We start from the raw sequence: 21,826 nt of genomic DNA, 5'->3' as shown, positions 1-21,826 counted from the left end.
AAGGAGGTCTTTGAAAAATACCCAGATCTCTAAAGGAATGGAAACACTCCTGTGCTGTGGCCGGTTTTGTTCCTTTTAATGACCGATGTTTGGCTTTTCAAGTGAACTTCTCGGCCGTAAGGAAGGAGCCGTATGACGTTGTGGGTGGAAGCCGACGAGGCTGGTGACCTCTAGACACGCTTTCCTGCCCCGACACGGAGCCAGCTCTCTTCCCCCAAAACCCTCTTCCGTGATTTTTGTTATGGTTCACAAAAGTAAAGAAAATGATTTCAAGTATTCAATTCCTATCAAAAATTGGTATCAAAAGTAATAAAGGACCTAGTTTCTTTAGAATGCCATGTTTTAAAAAATAACTTAGGAAGCAAGAGGTCCGGCCCTTTACTTGTATAAATACCACAGCGTGACTAGAGTTTCTTAAGACAACGTGGAGAGGAGTCAGTGTTTAGCACCTCGATCATTGATCTTAACGTTGGGAACGCCTCTGACACGGACGGGAGACTCTTATAAGAAGGTGAAATACTGCAAAAGAGAAACACAAAGAAGGAAGAGAAAAATTAACACAGATTTACCAAAAACGGCAAAGCTTATATTTATTCCTATGACATTATTCTCTTTCCAACAACCCCGTGTGTGTAACGTCAGAGGCGCTGTGAACAGAACGGATGCCTCTACTGCGGTGGGCTGGGATACCTGTCGGCTCCCACAACGAGCTGCTCGCAGAGTGTAACCAGAGTCTTTGGGAAGGAAAATTAAACTCTGATGTACACGTGACTGTGACACACACACGTCCCGTCGGGGCGCGTGCTAGACTTGAATCAGAGACACGGGGCCCAGGCCCACCTCGCTCCTTATTGGCAAGGGGGCTTTCTCCAGCCCCTACTCTTATCAGTAGCAACGGGGACAGTCTCCTTAACTCACAGAGTCACCCTGAGCAAAGGAGGAGACAATGGATGCCAAAGGGTGGGGTGAAAGGGCACCTGCTCAGTGAGAGGTAGTTTTTTATTCATTCCTTAAAGAATTGTTGAAGGGTTAACACTGTGAAACCATGTTAACAGAAGCCAGATCGTTGACCTTCTGGTCCTCTTACTAAAACATGTGGGAAGAGCAATCCTGAAACGAGAATATACTGGAACGAAGGGTGACCGTTAGCAGCGATCGTTACAAAGCTAATAGAATACTTACAAATCGAACAAGAGTGCACTACAGACATGGATTTCTCTGTCTGAAACAGAGCGCAAATCACCCAGCAATTTTTAGAGCAGCTGTTATGTCTAATAGATGGGACAGGCAAAGTTGGAGGTGACGTAAAACACACGGGGAAGGAGCAAGAATAAATGGGGTCAAACAGTGAGATTTGCTTGTTGTTCATGAACTATTAAAGCACCTACGAGGTTAATTTCGTCCCAAATTTCCTGGAAACGAGAATCGGGAAAGGGCAGGAGGGTGCTGGACTTCTCCTGGTAGCCGCTGGGGATGATGTCCGGTTAGCATTTACTAGTATTTACTAACCACTCACGTGTATTCCTTGCCTACGTTACAATGCAGTGCCACCTTCTCAAAGTCTACAGTGCAGTAAAAATGCGGCTGAACGGGCAAAGTGCACCCACTCAGAGTAAGTCTGAAATGGGTCCAGCTCACCCTCCTCCAATTCCCTCCTGAACCCTAGGAGTTTAGGATAAAGGGTAAAAATTAGCCAAGAGAGACAAATCCCTGATTATATAAGGAAGACGTTTGTAGCTTTTCTCTCCCACACCAGTGCCCTTGCCTTTTACTCGTTATTTGTTTTTCATCCGTGGACTCCCCCTTTTCAGGGGGTCTTACACGCCCCCTGGCAACGTGGATTCCATCACAGGCAGAGTGAGAACTCGCGAAGGGAGCACAGCCCCAGTCTCGCACAGCCCCAAAAGGAGCAGGAAGTCCCCTCCCTACTTCGGAGGAAACGTCTTTTTGTTGACCCCCCACCAAACAGTTACCTTTTCAGGTTCATCCAGCTTTTGGCTATTTTGCTAAAGGCTTCTGAACCCGGGGCTGTCATAGCTTCAAAGTCGACTAACTGAAAAAGAAGGAAGTTGAGGGATGGCATTAGTGTGGGGGAGAAAGGCTCCCTCGGAGATCTGTTTAACTTCTGGACCGCACCGCAAAAACCCAAGGACTGGAATTTCAGCGCTCAGCCCGCCATCCGCCCTTCCAGGGTCAACGTACCTTCCCTTTGGGAATTTTTCCTGTTACTTCCTTTCCACTTGCCATCAACGCTCCCACGATCACGGAGTAAGCTATCACACTGTTTAAACAAAGAACAACAACCAGTCAGTCAGTCCCAGTCCACGGACAGGTATTGTGTGAAACCTCATTATGGATTTTCCACCATGGAAGACGGCATTTTATCTCTTTTAAGAATTCTCTAGAAATTAAACTTCAAAATAGTTTGTCTTAAAAATATTTACTAATTTACTCCAATAAAAATATTTACAGATTCGCTATTTTAAGGGTAAATGTGACTCGGGACATTCTTCTTTTTTTTTTTCTCAATGTTTATTTATTTTTGAAGGAGAGAGAGAGAGAGAACAAGAAGGAGAGGGGCAGAGAGAGGGAGACAGAGAATCCCAAGCAGGCTCCGTTCTGTCAGCGCAGAACCTGATGCTGGGCTTGAACCCAGGAACCGTGAGATCATGACCTGAGCTGAAATCAAGGGTTGGACGCTCAACCAACTGAGCCACCCAGGCGCCCCCAGAATATTCTTTTTCTGAGGAAAAAGCGTTTCTTTTATTTAGCAGTTTTCTTCCCACCTGGCTTTTCTATTCTTATAAAGTAATGAATTAGAAAATGTGTCTGCTTCTATTTCCAGCAACTGCACCCAGTGTGGCTTTTAAAATGCATATATACAATACACTTTGTAATATAAACATATTAATCGTATTGTTTAAGCATTAAAACCTTTGGCCCACAAAGAAGAAAAGCAGAACACCTTCTCAGATTGCACTAACAGCCCGCTTGGAAAATTGACGCGTCATGTAAATTTCCTTCCTGGCATGTAACAGACTCTCTCTTGCTTCTGACATTTAGTACACACCGACTATGTGTGCCCCTGTGCAGGGCACCCTGGGCGAAGATAACCAGCATGAGGCTCTGGCCTCTGAGAGCAAGCAGCCAGACCTGGGAGGCAGACAGCAAGAGAGCTGCAGACAAAGCCTCCCGTGTGCAGTGAGCGAAGCCTGGGGGTCACCCAAGGGGACAACCCCACGGAGGCCAAGGGCATGCATGCAGGCTACACCTTCAGGGCTGGGGTGGAGCAAAGGGGGCAGAGAAGAAGGAAGGGAAGTAGCTGGCGCAGAGGGAGAGCACGCGTGGACACGAAGGGGTGAGGCATGGCGGGCAGCCGCGCAGGACAGGGCAACGGGAAGACCCTCGAGAAGCTCCGCAGGGCAGTAAAAGGGCAGAGGAGGCCAAGGCAAGCTAGGATCAGATGGGACGGGCACTGTGCGTGACGACCCCGAGTTTGCACCTGAGCCGCTAGGTACGAAGAACGGGGGCAGAGAGGCTGAATCACTGTGTTGTTCACCTGAAACCAGGGTAACATTGTAGGTTACCTGTACTGGAATTAAAACCAACCAACCAAACAAACAAAAGAACTGGGGCAGAGAGGGGAAGGAGGAAAGCCTGGAAGAAGGGAGACTAGCCAGAAAGGTACGGGTGACGAGGGTTTGAACTGTGGCAGTAGCTGCGAGCAGTAGAGAGGACAGACCCAACCGGATTAGGGACTGAATACATGTAGGCTCTGGGGGGGTGGGGGCGGGGGGGGGGGAGAAGTGCAGGTGATTATAGTTGTATGTCACCCCCCTCCTGTGTCACCACGAGCCAGCAGAGCTGCTGTGAGGACAAAAGGGAAGATGCTGGCTATCCTCGCGGAGCCTGCTTAGGTGGTTGATAAAAGGGGGCGGGCAGGGGCGTGCTCACATCACACGTTCAGTGCGCACCCTAATAACAGGCTGAGGTCACAATATTTATGCTCTTGGTTTGTCTCCATGCCTTCTCAACACAGCAAAACTTACTTCCATGTTTAGGAGAGCTTTACTTTTAAAGTATTGAAGCTAAGGACATTCAAGTATATTATTTTGGCCAAAATATCGTGAATTCAAGTCTGTGCCAGCAACAGCACATGCCCCTTCCCTGATCTACGGCTCAGAGAATAAACAGAAAACTCTGCAGACTCACCCCTCCGTCTTAATGACACCTGAAAGGCTCCTGATGGATTCATAAGTAGTGAGAATTTGTTCACAATAATGAAAGTAGTATGGAATGGTTGGTAATCAAAAAGTATAAAACTGATGGGCAAAAACTGGGAGGAAGGGGAGAAGAAGGAAGGGTAACAGTCTGGGCCGAATGCGAGAAGTTAAAATACAGTGAGTACAACGCATGCACATAGTAGGCCTTCAATATACTTGTGTTGAATGAATGAATCCCTGACCTGTAAAACTTTTTTTTTTTAAGATTTTTTTCAGGTGTGTTTATTTTGAGAGAGAGACAGAGAGCGAGAACGAGCAGGGGAGGGGCAGAAAGAGAGGGGGAGAGAGACAATCCCAAGCAGGTTCCGCCCTGTCAGCACGGAGCCCAGGGCATGGTTCAATCTCATGAACTGTGAGATCATGACCTGAGCCGAAATCAAGAGTTGGACAGTCAACCGACCGAGCCCCCCAGGCGCCCCCCAACCTGTAAAACTTAAGCACACTATCTTCGAACAATCTTTCATAATTCTTTAAATGATATGGTAGATTGAGGACATAATATCTGGGTGGATTTTGGAAAAGACAAAAGGGAGTTTCTTGCCATTGCCTGGGGGTATGTAGTGCAAGCAAAAAAGAGTATGTTTTTTCAATGTAAAAACTTTTATTTAAAAACAGTTTTAAATTATAGGGTATCACTCACCTGGATCCTCGAGAGAGTGGCATTAAATTATAAAAGTAGTAAACCAAGGATAAGATTAAGTTGCAAACAGCATCAGCTTCCTAGGGGAAAAAAAAAAAAGACATGTGCTCATGAATTTAAATACTAGATTATACACTAGTTTTTTACGAGGTGACAAGACATAAGAATCATTTACATCAAGGAAAGGGTTATTTCATGCCTCTCCTACGGGAACCTACGTTCCCATTCTTGAATACTTCATACTCTTTGCTGCCATTTTTTCCTTTTATTAAAAAAAAATGCTTTTAAGTTTATTTATTTATTTTGAGAGAGAGCATGTGTGTGTGAGCAGGGGAAGGGCAGAAAGAAAGGGAGAGAGAATCCCAAGCAGGCTCCCCGCGGTCAGTGCAGACCCTGACGTGGGGCTTGAATTCATGAACCGCGAGATCGTGACCTGAGCCAAACCAAGAGTCGGGCGCTTAACCGACTGAGCCACCCAGCCGCCCACTACCATTTCTTCCTAATGAAAGGGTATGCATACAGTTTGGTTTAGAAAAATATTTTCTGAGCTGTTGTTAAAACTGAAACCTTTTCTGATAAACATAAAAATCTCAGCCTCCTTTAACGTTACTTGACACGTCAAAATATATATTAAGATTTAAACAAAACAAAGCGTTTATTAATGCTGAGGATGGTTTCCCAAGATTCTGATAGGCACACCCTCTGCGCCGAGATTTAGGTGATAAATACACTCAATTACGTAAAAACCTGAATGCTTAATTGTAGGCATGAACTGATTGAATGCACGAGAAATGAACGGACTTCCCAAGGAGCACGGATATCCACTCCAGAATGCGGATACTCTCAGCACAGCAGTAGCTGCTATCACCAAGGGGGCAGGCCAGATCCTGCCTCCAAGGAGACCCCTCGAGTTGGGGTGGGACCCGGAGGGAAGAGGTCACAGACCAGGAAAGGCTCACTGAGTGCAGCATGGGCCGCTGTCACTCTGGACCGACTTGTTCACTTCAATCTTGAGAAAGCCCAGACTTATAGCAACTATATAAATGTATCATTGCCCTTCCTCAGTCACTATCATTACTAAATACAGTAATTGTTTCCATAAGAATATTAAAAAGAAGTATTTATAGGTCATCAGTGAAAACCGATCTCAAGCATAAGGTGCACGCACAATACCAGCGAAAGGGTAGAGGCTTTAAAAAGGTTACAAAAGAATCCTAGGAAGCATGGATAAAATGGAAAAAACCAAAAAACCTACCCCAAATTCTGATGAAAGGATCAGTACTTTTCCTTTTGCTGTTAGATCTTTATAAAGTGCATCTATTTCGGCATGATATAATTGTGTTCTTTCTTCTGTGGTTTGTGTTTCCACAGAAAACAGTATGTTGCCAACCCTAAAAATACAACAATGTGTGTCAGAGGCACGTATCATACAATTCAAAGAGCCAAACACAGAAAGCAAAAAAAAAAAAAAAAAAAAAAAGGAAGGAACCAGTAGGTCGATGTGGCACAAGACGTGTGAGAGTGTATCCCACCTAACTACAGCCAGATTAAGGCGTGTTCCCTAAGCGTGCGATTTTTTCACAAAATACAATATTCTGTTCAGTCTAACCACGTGTACCTATTATAGGAGCTTAAGCTAATATAGAAGGAAACTACACATCGTAAAAATGAGGGCATAGTAAATATTTTCTCAGACAGCCACCCTATTATGACTGAAGATCGGGAGCCAGCACTGTGCACAGAAGAAGTTCAAGGACTCCATGGTGTCTTTTCAAGCTTTTGCTGCACACCTGGCTACATGCCAGGTACTACGGAGGATAGAAAGTTGAGGCAACAGGCGTTTATCATGTAACTAAACAGTTCTTAGATCTTGTAAAGAAGAACACAGCACAGCTGTTGCATTTACTGGGAAAGGGACAGAGCCCTGAGGCCATCAATCATTATAAGACCATATGCATCACCTAGTTCGTCAGGGTTCAAAAGAGGGAGATTAGGTCTAATTTGGAAAGACATGGACGAAAACAGGAAATGCTTCATGGAGGAAGGGGCCTGAATTTGAAAATCAGGACGGGAGTGAGAGAGGCTCAGAAGCAGGGGGTGGGAGGTGACCGCAGGGAACAAGCAGCCCAGCTGAATCAGCAGGCCAAGTTCAAGCAGGAAATGTTGCTCGAGGCCCGCATCACAAAAGGCCTTTCGTGTCTGGCAGGGGAGGTGGTCTCGGTATCCACAGGCAGTGGAGGGTCTGCAGTGGGGAACCGGGGACGGAGACACCAGTTTTGAATCTACTTGTGCTGTGGGGGAGGGTGGCACATGGGTGGGGGGGTACACCCAAAATTCAAGGGATATGGAGGCTCCTGGGTGAAGCTTGGAGTTCAGATATAAGTAAGACTGGTTAACGAAAACAGTCACTGCAGTGCTATATTTTATAAAGTGAAAATGAGAAACACTCTAAATGGTCAGTAACAGAAAAGTAGTAAGAGAAACTCAAAAATATCCATAAAATGAAATACTCTGTAATCATTACAAATGCTTATAAGAGTATGAGAAAATGTTCATGATCAGGTAATGGTAAGGGTAGAAAAGAAACAGGTTATAAAACAATGTGGAGTACAACCTCAGTTTTTAAGGAAAACAAGCTAATGATTTTCTTTTTTATCTTTGCCTATCTCTGCATTCTAAATTTTTTTTTTTAACGTTTATTTATTTTTGAGACAGAGAGAGACAGAGCATGAACAGGGGAGGGTCAGAGAGAGAGGGAGACACAGAATCGGAAACAGGCTCCAGGCTCTGAGCTGTCAGCACAGAGTCCGACGCGGGGCTTGAACTCACGAACCGCGAGATCATGACCTGAGCCGAAGTCGGAGGCTTAACCGACTGAGCCACCCAGGCGCCCCTCTAAATTTTCCATAATAAGGCTGCACTAATCTCATAATATATTAAAACCTATATCCAAAAAAATCTTACAATGGCTTTCTATCTGCCAATCTGTCATCTTTTTTCGTTTTATCATTAAGAGTGTTGCCCACAAGGAACTTTAAGAACCCAGAAGAATGCTTTCCACGAGGCACATTAGACATTATACTTAATATCTAGAAAGTTGTTAGATAGCAGCACAGTCGAATGTCTGCTGGCGTAATACTCTAAAAGTCACGTTAAAAACATAACTGGCTATAGCTGCACGCTGGACCTTGACAATTTTCATTTCAGGATAAAGCAAAAGTCTGGTAGGTCTAACCTCCGGTGGCAATAATCAGGTGCATGCGCACTTCGTCACACCAGCCCGCCTTCACGCCCACGCTTAGGAAGCATACGTACTTGTCCCCCGTAATCGTGATTGTGAATCCATCGTATTCCTTGCCTTGATCTTTGAGGCTGGGAACTTTCGTGTTCACAGTGAACCCATCCTTCGTTTTAGTATTAAACTGCTTTCGGGGAAAACAAATTCACATTACTAGCGTATAACTCATTGTAAACCCCCAACTGCTATTCTGTAGCATTGACTCTGATTTCCGTGTTTTGGAGTTTATTTATTTATTTACTTATTTGAGAGAGAGAGAGAGAGAGAGAGAGAGAGAGAGAGCGCAAGCAGGGGAAGGGCAGAGAGAGAAGGAGATTCCCAAGCAGGGCGGAGCCGGTTGTAAGGCTCATGACCTAAGCTGAAACCGAGAATCGGACGATTAACCGACCAGCCACCCAGGCGCCCCCTGATTTCCATGTTTTTCAGAAGGGTCACCGAAGTTCCTGACACAAGTGACCATGACCACGCCTACCTCTACAGTGACGAGGGCCCTCTGCCAGTCCCTATGGCCCCACACAGAGCCCAGGGTCAAGTTGCACTGCCCCGGGGCCCCCACGAGAGGCCAGCACAGAAGCTCAGCACACCAGGCTCACAGCTCCCCGAGTCAGCGGGCGCGCTGCTCACTTCTGAGAGCGCCTTTGGGTTTCTCATCATCTTAACTGGCAGCACCTTGGGATTCTTAGCAGGACAGTTGTGCCTAATACCCCCAAAACTCGAAAAACACCTTGTGCTCATGCTCGCGCTCCTTCGAGGCAGTCTGATTTGTCCCGAAAAGTACTCAGAATTCCATCTGTCAAATCGAGAATTTCACACATGTGCACACACAGCTCTGCAGACCACAGAAAAGTATGTTAGAGGGACAACACAGGGCCAAGAATGGCCTTCAGGGGTGACAAGTAGGAAGGCAGTTTCAGAGGAAAATATTTTTGGCAAAACCAAAATGCTAATAGATTTTGTCACCAGTCCGGAAAACTCCTCCCCAGGTTCAATTATTTAGTGTTGCCAGCTGTTTTTGTTCGAACTGATAAGGAACCAAGGATAAAATAAGAAGACGCTGTGCTTTACATAAGCCACTACCAGGGGAAAGGTTGTCTAAACTAGGCAGACCCCGCGGGTGGTCACTAATGGTCCAGAGAAGGACCTCGGTCAAACAGACATGAGGCACAGGTGATCAGAGCCAGCACTGGGAACAGGAACAGGAACTCTTTCATGAAGAAAGGGCTTTTATTTTCTTAAAGTTTATTTATTTAAAAAAATTTTTTTTTTAATGTTTATTTATTTTTGAGACAGAGCGTGAGTGGGGGAGGGGCGGAGAGAGAGAGGGAGACCCAGAATCCGAAACAGGCCCCAGGCTCTGAGCAGTCAGCACAGAGCCCGACCCTGGGCTTGAACCCACGAACCGTGAGATCATGACCTGAGCCGAAGTCGGTCGCTTAACCGACTGAGACACCCAGGCGCCCTAAAGTTTATTTTGAGAAAGAGAGACAGTGTGTGTGCGCACTTCAGCAGGGCAGGACAGAGAGAGAGAGGGAGAGAGAGAATCCCAAGCAGACTCCACGCTCAGTGCAGAGCCGGACGTGGGGCTCGATCTCACAGATCACGAGATCAAGACCTGAGCCAAAATCAAGAGTCGGACACTTAACCAACTGAGCCACCCAGGCGCCCCAAGAAAGGGCTTTTAGGGGAAGAAATGCGTTAACACTTACTACACGCTATTTTCTCATCTGATGCTTACAACATACCGGTAAGGCAGGTATGTTTCCTGGCATAGTCTCAATCCTGCAGAGGAGGAAACCAGCTGGGAGGGGAGGGCCCGGCAGGAGTTACTGAGCCGGGAGTGGCAGTGGCCTCCAGACCACATTATATGCTGATAAGCTGCCTCAAGGGAAGCTGAGGTAGCCAGTGGACCCTGAACAACGTGATGGGCAGCTGACTGATAACATAAAAGCTGGATTAACACACACTTTGTATGTTGTATGGATCCTGTATTCTTACAATAAAGTAAGCTAGAAAAAGGAAAATCCCAAGGAAAATAGTTACAGCGCTGTGCCGCCTTTAGAGATAAAAAATCCACATAAGTGGTCTCACGCAGTTCAAACCCATGTTGTTCAACGGTCAATTGTACTTTAACTTGGTTTGTCACTGAAAGCAGGTTTCAGTGGAAGCTGTCGTGACATCACATCGCACCAAGCACTGGAGAACCAAAGGTGTTTTATATGCTTCCATGCGTGCCCTTAAAAATATCAATATGCCCACAGTCCCGGGTGAAAGCTGGGTGTCCAGGGCCCCGACGGAATGGTCACTTCCGGACCACGGTCAGACAGGCGGGGACCTCACACCGGGCAGGCGCCCGGCCTCTTGGCGGCACCCTGAGTAAATTGCAGGCTTGGAGTCCACTATGCTTTTCTTTTTAAACAAAGAGAATATAAAGTTAAAATCCCCCTAGGCTGCTTTGGTATTCTTCCCAAAAGAGTAAGTTTAAAAGCCTAAAGTACCAACAAGAGGGAGATTAAAAACGAAGACATGCGCCAGTTTTCTTTCTGTACAGGATGTCCCAGCGGCCCTCAGTGGAGCGGTTCTGCCCTCTGGGGGGCATCTGGGGAATTTATGGGAGAGTCTGGTGGCTACAACGTGGGGGTGGCGGGGAGGCTACCACCGGAACTTAGCAGGTGGGGCTGAAAACACTAGATGTCCCGGGGGGAGGGGGTCAGGGAACAGTCACGCGTTATGCATGACTGCCAATGCCCCACTGGACTGCCACGTAGATGACGAACTTATTTACAATTTAATAATTCCTGGGGCGCTTGGGTGGCTCAGTCCGTTAAGTGTCTGTCTTCGGCTCAGGTCATGATCTCCAGGTCTGTGAGTTCGAGCCCTGCATTGGGCTCTGTGCTGACAGCTCAGGGCCTGGAGCCTGCTTCCGATTCTGTGTCTCCCTCCGCCCCTCCCCTACTCGCACGCGCACGCACACACACATACACACACACTGTCTCTCTCTCTCTCTCTCTCTCTCTCTCTCTCAAAAATAAAATAAACATTAAAAACATTTAAAATAATATTTTAATAGTTACTTGGGCCTAGAACCAGACTCTATTTCACACTTAGACACTAAACATTTGTTAACATAGTTTTAATCCACGCTGAATTTTCCATGAAGGCGAATAGCACATCCAACTGGGGAAACAGGATATTAGGCACTGTTTGGAAGTTTACCATTTCAAAAAACGCTGTCACCAGCAGCTCGTGATACCAGAGTCAGCAAATCACACTGATGTGGGGCTGCGTTTGTAGCTGCCCTGTTCACCCCCCTTTTTCCGCAGGTGTAGTAAGCAACCAGCTACTTCTTTCTGGCTTCTGTGAAGACGTGCCTGAATCCAACATCCTAACACAGACGCTATTCTGTTACAAATGATTTACCATTTAGACCTCCTTTATGGCACTACGTTGGCCTTTTAAAGAATTATTTTGCGTAGGTGTGATATATTCTCTAGGAATTTCATTTGAATGCAGTGAAGAAGGCGCCTGATACTAGAGTAGCTTTTTTTTTTTTTTAAGTTTATTTTGAGAGAGAGAGAGAGAGAGGGAGAGAGGGAATCCCAAGCAGGCTCCAAGCTCTTCAGTGAGGACAGAGCTTGACGTGGGGCTTGATCCCACAAACCATGAGGTCATGACCTGAGATGAAATCAAGAGTCGGGCACTTAAGCAATTGAGCCACCCAGGCACCCCAATACTAGAGTAGCTTTGAGAAGGTTGGGAACCACCGCGTCAGTGCATCAGGCCCTTGCAATAACCCCTGAAACAGGCCTGGACAGAATCAGTGCTCTTAGCAGACAAGAGCCTGGGACTTAGACAGTGGAAGAGGTGAATGTGGACCCTGGTGTGCAGAGTATTAGCTCGCTGCTTTGTTCATGACCTGATCCTTCCTGCTCTCATTCCTCAGAAATGGGTAAGATCAGAGGGCACCTGGGCGGCTCGGTCGGTTGAGCGTCTAACTTCAGCTCAGGTCATGATATCATGGTTGGTGGGTTTGAGCCCCGTGTTGGGCTCTGTGTTGTCAGGATGGAGCCTGCTTGGAATCCTCTGTCCCCCTCCTTCACTGCCCCTCCCCTATCATGCTCTCTCTCACAAAAATAAATAAACATTTTAAAAAAAGAAAGAAAGAAACGGAGGGACGCCTGGTGGTTTAGTTGGTAGAGCACCCGACTCTTGGTTCCAGCTCAGGCCATCTCACGGTTCCTGAGTTCGAGCCCCGCATCGGGCTCCACGCTGGCGGTGCGGAGCCTGCTTGGGATTCTCTCTCTCCCTCTCTCTCTTCCCCTCCCCCACGCACGCTGTCTCTCTCTCAAAATAACCTAATAAACTTAAAAAAAACAAAAGAAATGGATAAGTTCTGGTTCTTCATGTCAATTTCTTAAATTTCATCTGATGTACATCAAACCTCTCTACTATAGCTACAAGGAGAACACTGACTCACGTTTTACGTTAAAGTTCAAACCATTAATTGAAAAAAAAAATATCCACCTTCTGTTGCCAAATTGTTGAGTAGTTATAATCTGGGGTAGAGGCAATGTTTGTAAAATTGTAACTTCTTAATAGATTATATTTTTAAACAATGATTTCTGTCCCCGTAAGTGTACTTCATCTTGAATTGCAATATTTCTGATAGTGACATGCTACACTCACATTCTCTTTTCATTAGCATTTGCCTGGTACGCCTTTCTCCCTGCAAACAGCGTGTAGCTGGACTTTAAAAAACCAATCCGAAATCCTCAGTCTTTCACTGAGGGGATCAATTATAACACCACGTTGACTTGTCACTGTCATTCCCTACATTTCCTAGCCCACCCTACTTTTTTATCCCCCTCTTTTTCTAAGCTTTGAGTTGAATTGACATTGTTTTCTTTATGCCGTTTTCCTGCCTTCTACAGGTCTAGACGATGAAACGTCGCATCTCTGTTGTTTCAGTGTTTGCCTTTAAATTTTTAGTATAGATATTTTAAACACGCATTTTTCTGTCGATATCATGGGTCAGTGATTATACTGTCTCACTGAAAAAACAAATACCTTAGTAACAGTTTTACTTCCTTTCTCTACTTTCTCTAACCTCTAATGTTGACATTATCCAGTATTTTAATTCCGGACATACATATTTTTAAACATCAGGTGTTAACAATTCATTTCATTGGTTTATTTGTTCACCACGATTTCTTACATCTCGTGTTTTCTTCTCTCTTGGGCTTATTTGATGAGAGTATATATGCTCTTCAATCATTTTGACAAAGAAAATCTACACTTGGTGAAATTCCTAAATAACTGTATGTTTGAAACAGTTTTTATTTTACCCTCACACTTGAACGCTGGTAGAGTAGGTTCAAATAAATTTCCCTTTGTTGTCTTCTAGAATCCACTACTGCTGCTGGAAGGAAGTTGGGCATCAGTGAAATTCTCCTTCCTTAGTTTTTCTTTTTCTTTCTTTCTTTCTTTCTTTCTTTCTTTCTTTCTTTCTTTCTTTTCTGGAAGCTTGAAGATGTTCTTTTTACTCTTTGTGTGTTAAAATAAATATGTAACATAAAATTTGCCACTTTAACCATTTGTGAATGTATAGATCCATGGCATTAAGAACGTTCAGACCTCATCAAGATAAAAAGTGTCTGCACAGTGAAGGAAACAATCAGCAAAACCAACAGGAGTAGGAGAAGGCAACCAACGGAATAGGAGAAGATATTTGCAAATGACCTATCAGATAAAGGGCGAGTATCCAAAATCTTAAAGATCTTACCAAACTCAACACCGAAAAAACAAATCATCCAGTGAAGAAATGGGCAAAGGACATGAATAGACACTTTTCCAAAGAAGACACCCAGATGGCTAACAGACACATGAAAAAAATGCTCAACATCACTCATCATCAGGGAAATACAAATCAAGACCACAACGAGATAGCACCTCACACCTGTCAGAATGGCTAACATTAACAACTCAGGCAACATCAGATGTTGGCCAGGATGCAGAGAAGGAGGAACCCTTTTGCACTGCTGGTGGGAATGCAAACTGGTGCAGCCTCTCTGGAAAACAGCATGGAGGCTCCTCAAAAAATTAAAAATAGAACTACCCTACGACCCAGCAATTGCACTACTAATGGAATATTACTTGGTGATCAAAAAGAATAAAATCCTTCCACTTGCAACAATGTGAATGGAACTACAGTGTGTTATGCTAAGTGAAATAAGTTAGTCAGAGAAAGACAAATACCATATGACTTCACCCATAAGGGGAATTTAAGATGAACATGAGGGAAGGGAAACAAAAATAATATAAAAACAGAGAAGGAGACAAACCATGAGAGACTTCTAAATATAGAGAACAAACTGAGGGTTGCTGGAGGGGTGCTGGGTGGGGGGGGGATGGGCTAACTGGGTGATGGGCATTAAGGAGGGCACTTGTGATAAGCGCTGGGTGTTATATGTAAGTAAGTGATGAACAACTAAATTCTATTCCTGAAATCATTATTACACTATATGTTAACTTGGATTCAAATAAAATAATAGCAGTAAAAGGAAAAGTTCACATTGTTTGCAACCATCACCACTAACCTTCCACAGAACTTTTTTCATCATCCCAAATAGAAGCTCTGTCTCCCTCCCCCAACCCCTGGCAACCATCTTTCTACTTTCTGTCTCTATGAATTTGACTCCTCTGGACACCTCATATAAGTGGAATCGTAGGGTATTTGTCCTTTTGTGACTGGTTTATTTCACTCTGCCTAATGTCCTCAAGCTTCATCCGTGCTGTAGCCTGTGTTAGAATTCCCTTCCTTCTTCAGGCTGAATAATACCCCATCGTATGGCCATGCCACATATTATTTATCCATTCATCCATTAACGGCCCCTTGGGTTGCTTCTGTCTCTTGGCTACTGTGAATAATACTGCCATGAACGTGGGTGTACAAATATCCGAGTCCCTGCTTTCAATTCTTTTGAATATACACCTAGAAGGGGAGTTTTCGGATCTTATCATAATTCTATGTCTAATTTTTTACCTTTATTTATTTATTTATTTTTGAGAAAGGAGTCAGAGGGAGGGGCAGGGAGAAAGGAAGAGAGAGAGAGAGAGAGAGAGAGAGAGAGAGAGAGAGAATTCTAAGCAGGCTCCACATTCAGCACAAAGATCATGACTGGAGCCGAAATCAAGAATCAGACTCTCAACTGACTGAGCTACCGAGGCTCCCCTCTACATCTAATTTTTTTGAGGAACTCTCTTTAATCTTGAAGTCCCCAAATTTTATCAGAATGTGTCTAGGTGTCAATATTGAGCATCATGCTGAACATCTAGGAGGCCCTGCATTGATCTTTTCATCTCTCCACAAGCTTTCCTTCTATTATTTTGTTGACTAACCGCTCTGTTTCTTTATCTTTCTTCTCTCCTTTCTGATCTCTATCAGGTCCGTTCTTCATCTTCTGCATTCATCGTCTCTCATATTTTATATTTCTTTGTCCTTGTATACTATATTCTGGGAGAATTTACTGATTGGATTTTCCAGCTCACATGTATTTGATATTCAACTGTCTTTAATCTACTAGTCTTAACTAGCGGAGATTTTTTTTTTTTAATCATGAGTATTCTATTTCCTTTTTATTGCTACTGTCTGTCTACCTATCTACCTATCATATGATACTGGCTCAAATCTCTCAGAAAATTAATTTATGTATGTTTCATTGAGGTAAAATTTATATACAATGAACCTCATGTGTATTGTGTATAATTTGATGCATTTTGACAAATATATACACCCATGTATCCACTATTCTAGTCAAGATATAGTGTAGTTTCATCATTCTGGAAAGTTTTCTCCTACCCCTTTCAGGTAAACCTCACTCCTCAGAAGCCATCACTGTTCTGCTGTCTCTCTAGATCAGTCAAACTTCTTACAAATGGAATCATACTCTTCTGTATGCGACTTCCTTTGCCCCACATAATGTTTCTAAAGTTCCCCCTGCTGCTGTGTGTTAGCAGTACCCTTTCTCCGTATTATTATTGAGTAGTGTGTTCCATCTCTGGCCTCCTCTGAGGAACGACGACTGACCCTCATAAGGCGTCCTGACCTGGAAGACAGCCTCTGGACAAGGAAAGCTGAGGACTGGCACACAAACCTGGGGCCATTTGCAAAACTAAAGTACTGTTTTCTCTGACACCACTGACTTTTGCGTCCTCCAATTTTCTTTTGGTTCTTTTTATAGTTTCCATTCTCCTGCTCAGGTTCTTCATCATTGTGCTCATGTTTTCCTTTAAGTCCTCGAACATGTTAATGAAACAAAGACTTTAAAAGAGTTCATTGCAACTTCTGGATCTCCTGGGGTCTGTTCCTGTTAACTGGTTTTGGTTTTTGGTTATGGATCACGTTCTCCTGCTTCTTCCTTTGCCTAATAATTAAGAAGTCTAGACTATGTTTCCTTCCTTTAAAGGGTGTTGAGTTTTGTTTTGGCAGGCAATCCAATCACTAGCAGATCCATTTAATCCTCTTAGGCTTGGTTTTCCGTTAGGGTGATCTATTCAGAAATTGTCCTTTGGGGCGCCTGGGTGGCTCAGTCGGTTAAGCGTCCAACTTGGCTCTGGTCATAATTTCGCAGTTGGTGGGTTCGAGCTCTGCATAGGGGTTTGTGCTGACAGCTCAGAGCCTGGAGCCTGCTTCAGATTCTGTATCTCCCTCTCTCTCTGCCCCTCCCCTGCTCACACTCTCTCTCTCTCTCAGGAAATGAACATAAAAAAAGAAAAAGAAAAAGAAATTGTCCTTTGTCCTAGAATGTGGACCTCATTCTAGGTGGTCTTATACCTACGGTGTGTCCTTTCTGGGGTTGTGAGTAAATGCCCAGGGTGCTCCCAGGATCCCTCCATTCTGGCAAGGTCACAACTCCAATGTCTCTCAGTGGTGTAAAACTGAGGCTACCTCCCTTCGGCTCTCACACCCTGGTGTAAAACCGCTCACACCTCCGTTCAGCTCTCACGTCCATAGCAGCCACTGTCTGCAGGGCCTCTGGGTCTCACCGAGCGAGCAGAGCCCAGCTCTCAGCCAAGCGTGACAAGGAACGCCCATGCTGACCTCTGGGGACTTCTCACCTTGAGCAGCTCTCTCCTCTTCTGTACTCTGCCCTGTAAACTCCAGCCACTTCGGCAGACCCCAACTCCAATCTCTGCCTCCTTAGCCCAGCAAGACCGCCAAACTCTGTTTAGGCTCCACATACACAGCGGTTTAGTAAATAATCCCAGGTAGAAGGCTGGGGTGAACACGGGGCTCACAGAAAGTGTTTCCCTTTCCTCAAAAATCAGTCTTGTAATTGCCAACCCCTGAAAACAGGTGCCTTGTATTTTGTGGAGTTTTATAACTGTTATAGTATGGAAAGGAGGTCAACTATCAAGTACTCCACTGTGACCAGAAGCAGAATTCAACGGTATATACTTTTAAGTTGCCTTCTGTTTCCTGTATCAACTGCTTCCTCACAGCCTTGCTTTTATGTTTGAGACCGATGCCTGTGTTTTATGTGATTTGGGTTATTATTCAGAGGGTGTTTACGTTAGTGTTTTCAGAATGCTTATAATTTTATTATTATTATCTTTTAACATTTATTTATTTATTTTTTTTTAATTTTTTTTAACGTTTATTTATTTTTGAGACAGAGAGAGACAGAGCATGAACGGGGGAGGGGCAGAGACAGAGGGAGACACAGAATCGGAAGCAGGCTCCAGGCTCTGAGCTGTCAGCCCAGAGCCCGACGTGGGGCTCGAACTCACGGACCATGAGATCGTGACCTGAGCTGAAGTCGGAGGCTTAACCGACTGAGCCACCCAGGCGCCCCAACATTTATTTATTTTTGAGAGAAAGAGATAGAGCGTGAGGAGAGGGGCAGAGAGAGAGGGAGACACAGAATCCGAAGCAGGCTCCAGGCTCTGAGCTGTCAGCACAGAGCCCGATGCGGGGCTTGAACTTACGAGCGGTGAGACCACGACCTGAGCCGAAGTGGGACGCACCCCCGACTGAGCCGCATAGGTGCCCCTCAGAATGCTTATAATTTTAAAGTGCTTCTAGCACACTATTAATACACATGCATTAAACGGTTATGAGCTCTTCTTTAAAAAGTGCTCTAGTTGTGTTTTTTCCCTAAAAACACCTACCAGGATTCTGATGATAAACTTACCTTCATAATTGGCAGGAGATCTTCTACTTTGTGCACCTTTTCCAGAGCCTCTCTGACTTCCAACAATCCTTTAGGATTATTAGCTCTTGAAGAGAGAAAAAGAGACAGAGACAGAGGCAGATGGCAAGTAAAATTAATACAGAAACGTAATATACAATCCTGTTACTTGCTATTACCTTAAGCTTTAATGAATCAACCTCAATTATGAGTAGCTCCATAGTCAAAATGGTGGGCCCAAACAAAAGTTTCTAAATATGGGGACGGTTTAATCCTAATGAATTTGGGGCCACAGATGACAATTAAGAAAACAGATAGAAGCCCATCTAGAAGGTGAAACGGAGAAACAGAACAGATTGTTGGCCGGTGGTCGTATATACATGCACGGGTCTCTGGTCATTATCTGGTGATGAAGCCTTCATTCTCATAGACCAATTTTGAAATTAGAAGTGATTTTTTTTTTTTTTTCCTTTCTACAGTTGCTCAAACGGAAATATCCTGCTAGGTTTTTGTGCCACTTTTATATTTACTTGGTGATAACTATCCATTCAGAATTCTTTCTTCCCCATGTTCTGTTCACTGTGGGTTCACTCTATGGCCTTTCAAGTGAGAGAGAATGAGTATTACAGCTGAAACCCCTAATAAAGAAATTCAAAGAAACGTCCTGCTTTTCAGAGAAGGAGATGAGAAAAGTCACAGTATTGTAAGATTAAAACATTTCATGGATTCTGTAAAGCTGTTAAAAGAAGGCTGGTAAGTCATTATCGAAAGGCTTTACGACTCCAAACACTGTGTCGACATTTGATAGACTTTGTTTAGTCTGTCAATAGGCTTAGTTTTCAAGTTTCACAGATACAACTGCTGTAAACTCTACCAAAGCTAGCGATTACCGTGAAAAAGAAAATTGAAGGATTACCCGTGATAAACAAGAATCCTATCTTTAATAAAATGAAGAATTTTCTCAAAATATTCCAGGTATCTCATGTTGATCACCTGGCCCCTGAAAGAAAAAAAAAAAAATTAAGAATCGTTTTAGAAAGGACTGTATCGGAAACAACATCTAACTTCCAAGTGAATTCAAGAGAACGGTAAGGGAGCTGTGAGAACAGTGTAGCAAAACAGTCTGGAAACTGTGCTTATTTGCACCCGGTGCATGGAAGAAGCAGAGAACTGTCTTGGCAGGATTGCCCGTCAGCTCTTGCAGCTTTTCCTGGTAGGAGAGGCACCAAACTCAGGCCCGGAGATGCCAAAATGAGGAGAAAAATCCTCAAGTACTTCTACGACGTTCAGCCTTTTTATGCCAATTTCCTTCATGAATCCCTGGACTTTTTCTCCTCTCCTTTGGTTCTCCTGGTAGTTCTCCTGTGGTCCAGCTCACACACAGGCTTCATCTCCTCTGCTCACTCTAAATATTATTTTACTCAGGGCACCTGGGTGGCTCAGTCGGTTAAGCGTCCGACTTCAGCTCAGGTCACGATCTCGTGGTTCATGGGTTCGAGCCGGGCGTCGGGCTCTGGGCTGACAGCTCGGAGCCTGGAGCCTGCTTCGGATTCCGTGTCTCCCTCTCTTTCTCTGCCCCTCCCCTGCTAGCGCTCTGTCTTTCTCTCAAAAGTGAAATAAATAAATAAATTTTACTCACATTTCTGTCCCCGCCTCCTAGTTTTCAAACTCTCTCCCAGAACTTCATGTACAGCTGACATACTGATGGACACAACCAACCGGCATGCGTGTGTACAACGTGTTACACACCCAACCGCTCCCTGGGCATCGCTCCCCAGATTCCCTACAGACATCTCAGACCTCAGGTTCGTAACCGTGCACAGGAAGTCACTCCCGTACCCTGCACTTCCCCCCCAGTGCCAGCCCCCAAATGTGGCCATCTCCTTTCTGTCCTATTGTCACCTGGCCTATTGGAAGGACCTCGCACCTGAGCCAGAGAGGGGACTGCCTCCCTGTGGGTCCCTACCCTCTCCTCCATTTCCAACCTGGTGCCAGTGCTCCTGATTCTGCACTCTCTCCTCCGTCTCTTCCACTCCCCCTCCCTTGCACACTTGTTCACCTGAATTATCACACAGTCTCTTCCTCAGAGGAGAGACTGGAGAGGGAACATGGCACGCACTTCATTCTTCCTGCAGCTGGACTCACTCTAAGGAGTGCAGGCGGGACCCTGCAGGTACAGAACTAATCCGTGTGGGCCCTTTCCAAAAAGTCCCCGGGAGAGGATCAAGGGTCGTTCGTCCACGGTCTCCATGACCTGTCTATTTAGAACAAACTCCTGTGCAAACAGGAAAGATGCACAAAGGGTTCCTACCTGATTAAATTGATGTGGTTGTTAAAACCTCTGCTAAGACTTCGTGCTGGCATCTGATCTAACCACAGCACCGGCTGGTCCGGGTCAGCAATCCTGTAAACCAGAGCTTGTTAAAGATGGAGGCCTTATAAAACCTAGAAATGTTCAAAAGCATTACCAATGAAACAGGATGAGTCTTTGCAAAGAGTGGGGAGAAAGCAAGTACTCGGCCCATTATCTAAAAGTATGCCACACCACCTGCTAACTCCAAATAAATGTTCCAATTGGAGCCAGTAGGAAGTCAGTATAGGTTTACTAGAAGAGTAGTATTTTTCTCATGTCAATGAATATCAGTAGCTCCCCCCTCAGCCATAGCTGGTTAGCCAGGCACACACTTCAACTATCAAGGGACCAGTACACTACAGTTCATTCAAAGGTACACCCCAGATAATGCGTTCTTTCCAAGAGACTGCTTTTTCTAAAACACTTCGCTTAGAAATGTGCTTGGAAACTTGAGAGCAGTCAGTTCCTATATTTCGTAAACATCGGCTGAAGGCGTTTCAAAGAATAATGATGCCAGCAATTTCCGACAAACTGTAGAGAGGAAAAAGTAACTTACAAGGCATATTGTTAGTAATCAAAACAGAATTCGAAACCCGTCAACTGAGTGGGAGGGGCAGGCTCCCAGTAATGGAATGAATATGTCACGGGGGTGCAAGGTACAGCGTAAGGACCACAGTCAGTCCTACTGTAAAGGTGTTGTGTGGGACAGATGGGAGCTACATCTGTGGTGAACACAGCGTAATGTACAGATGTGCCTAGACTCGCGTGATACCTCATGTCGGCTCCACTAGCCAAAGACACCTGTTACGCAGAGGAGCCTTCTATTATTTTACAATGATAACCCTTCTAGTTTATTTTCATTTAAACATGAGTTTAATTAGTTACCGTCTCCACTTTACTGCAATGTCAAACATGTCTCTCCACTGCATCAGCCGTGTTTTCCCATTCATTCGAACTTTCGAGTTGGTCCACGTACGCTGTACAGCTTGCATGACTTCCAACGCTGCCAAGCCCATGGCTAAAAGAAGGAAATATTGAGAAAACAAGGGTTTGTGAGTTCACTTC

The 21,826-nt window shown here is 44.8% G+C and overlaps 1 protein-coding gene across 11 annotated transcripts in view; it reads right to left on the bottom strand.

The window, feature by feature from the left end:
* Positions 1-232: 232 nt before the first annotated feature.
* The window catches only part of TTC13 (tetratricopeptide repeat domain 13), a 79,788-nt gene continuing 58,194 nt past the window's right edge, over positions 233-21,826 (bottom strand). For 8 of the 11 annotated variants that reach the window (XM_042907439.1, XM_042907441.1, XM_042907444.1 and 5 more), the window contains 10 exons: positions 21,647-21,779; positions 20,720-20,812; positions 19,325-19,408; positions 18,412-18,496; positions 8,239-8,348; positions 6,179-6,314; positions 4,924-5,003; positions 2,203-2,281; positions 1,974-2,053; positions 233-519 (listed from right to left, as the gene is read on the bottom strand). In XM_042907439.1, coding sequence (XP_042763373.1) covers positions 405-519; positions 1,974-2,053; positions 2,203-2,281; positions 4,924-5,003; positions 6,179-6,314; positions 8,239-8,348; positions 18,412-18,496; positions 19,325-19,408; positions 20,720-20,812; positions 21,647-21,779 — 995 coding nt within the window. In that variant the 3' untranslated portion in view covers positions 233-404. The remainder of the gene's footprint in view (positions 520-1,973; positions 2,054-2,202; positions 2,282-4,923; positions 5,004-6,178; positions 6,315-8,238; positions 8,349-18,411; positions 18,497-19,324; positions 19,409-20,719; positions 20,813-21,646; positions 21,780-21,826) is intronic. The other 3 variants (XM_042907440.1, XM_042907442.1, XM_042907445.1) reach the window with 1 other exon arrangement.

This window comes from Panthera leo, chromosome D2, assembly GCF_018350215.1.
Source record: "Panthera leo isolate Ple1 chromosome D2, P.leo_Ple1_pat1.1, whole genome shotgun sequence".
Classification (NCBI taxonomy): Eukaryota; Metazoa; Chordata; class Mammalia; order Carnivora; family Felidae; genus Panthera; species Panthera leo.
This window is presented reverse-complemented; position numbering and strand designations above follow the sequence as displayed.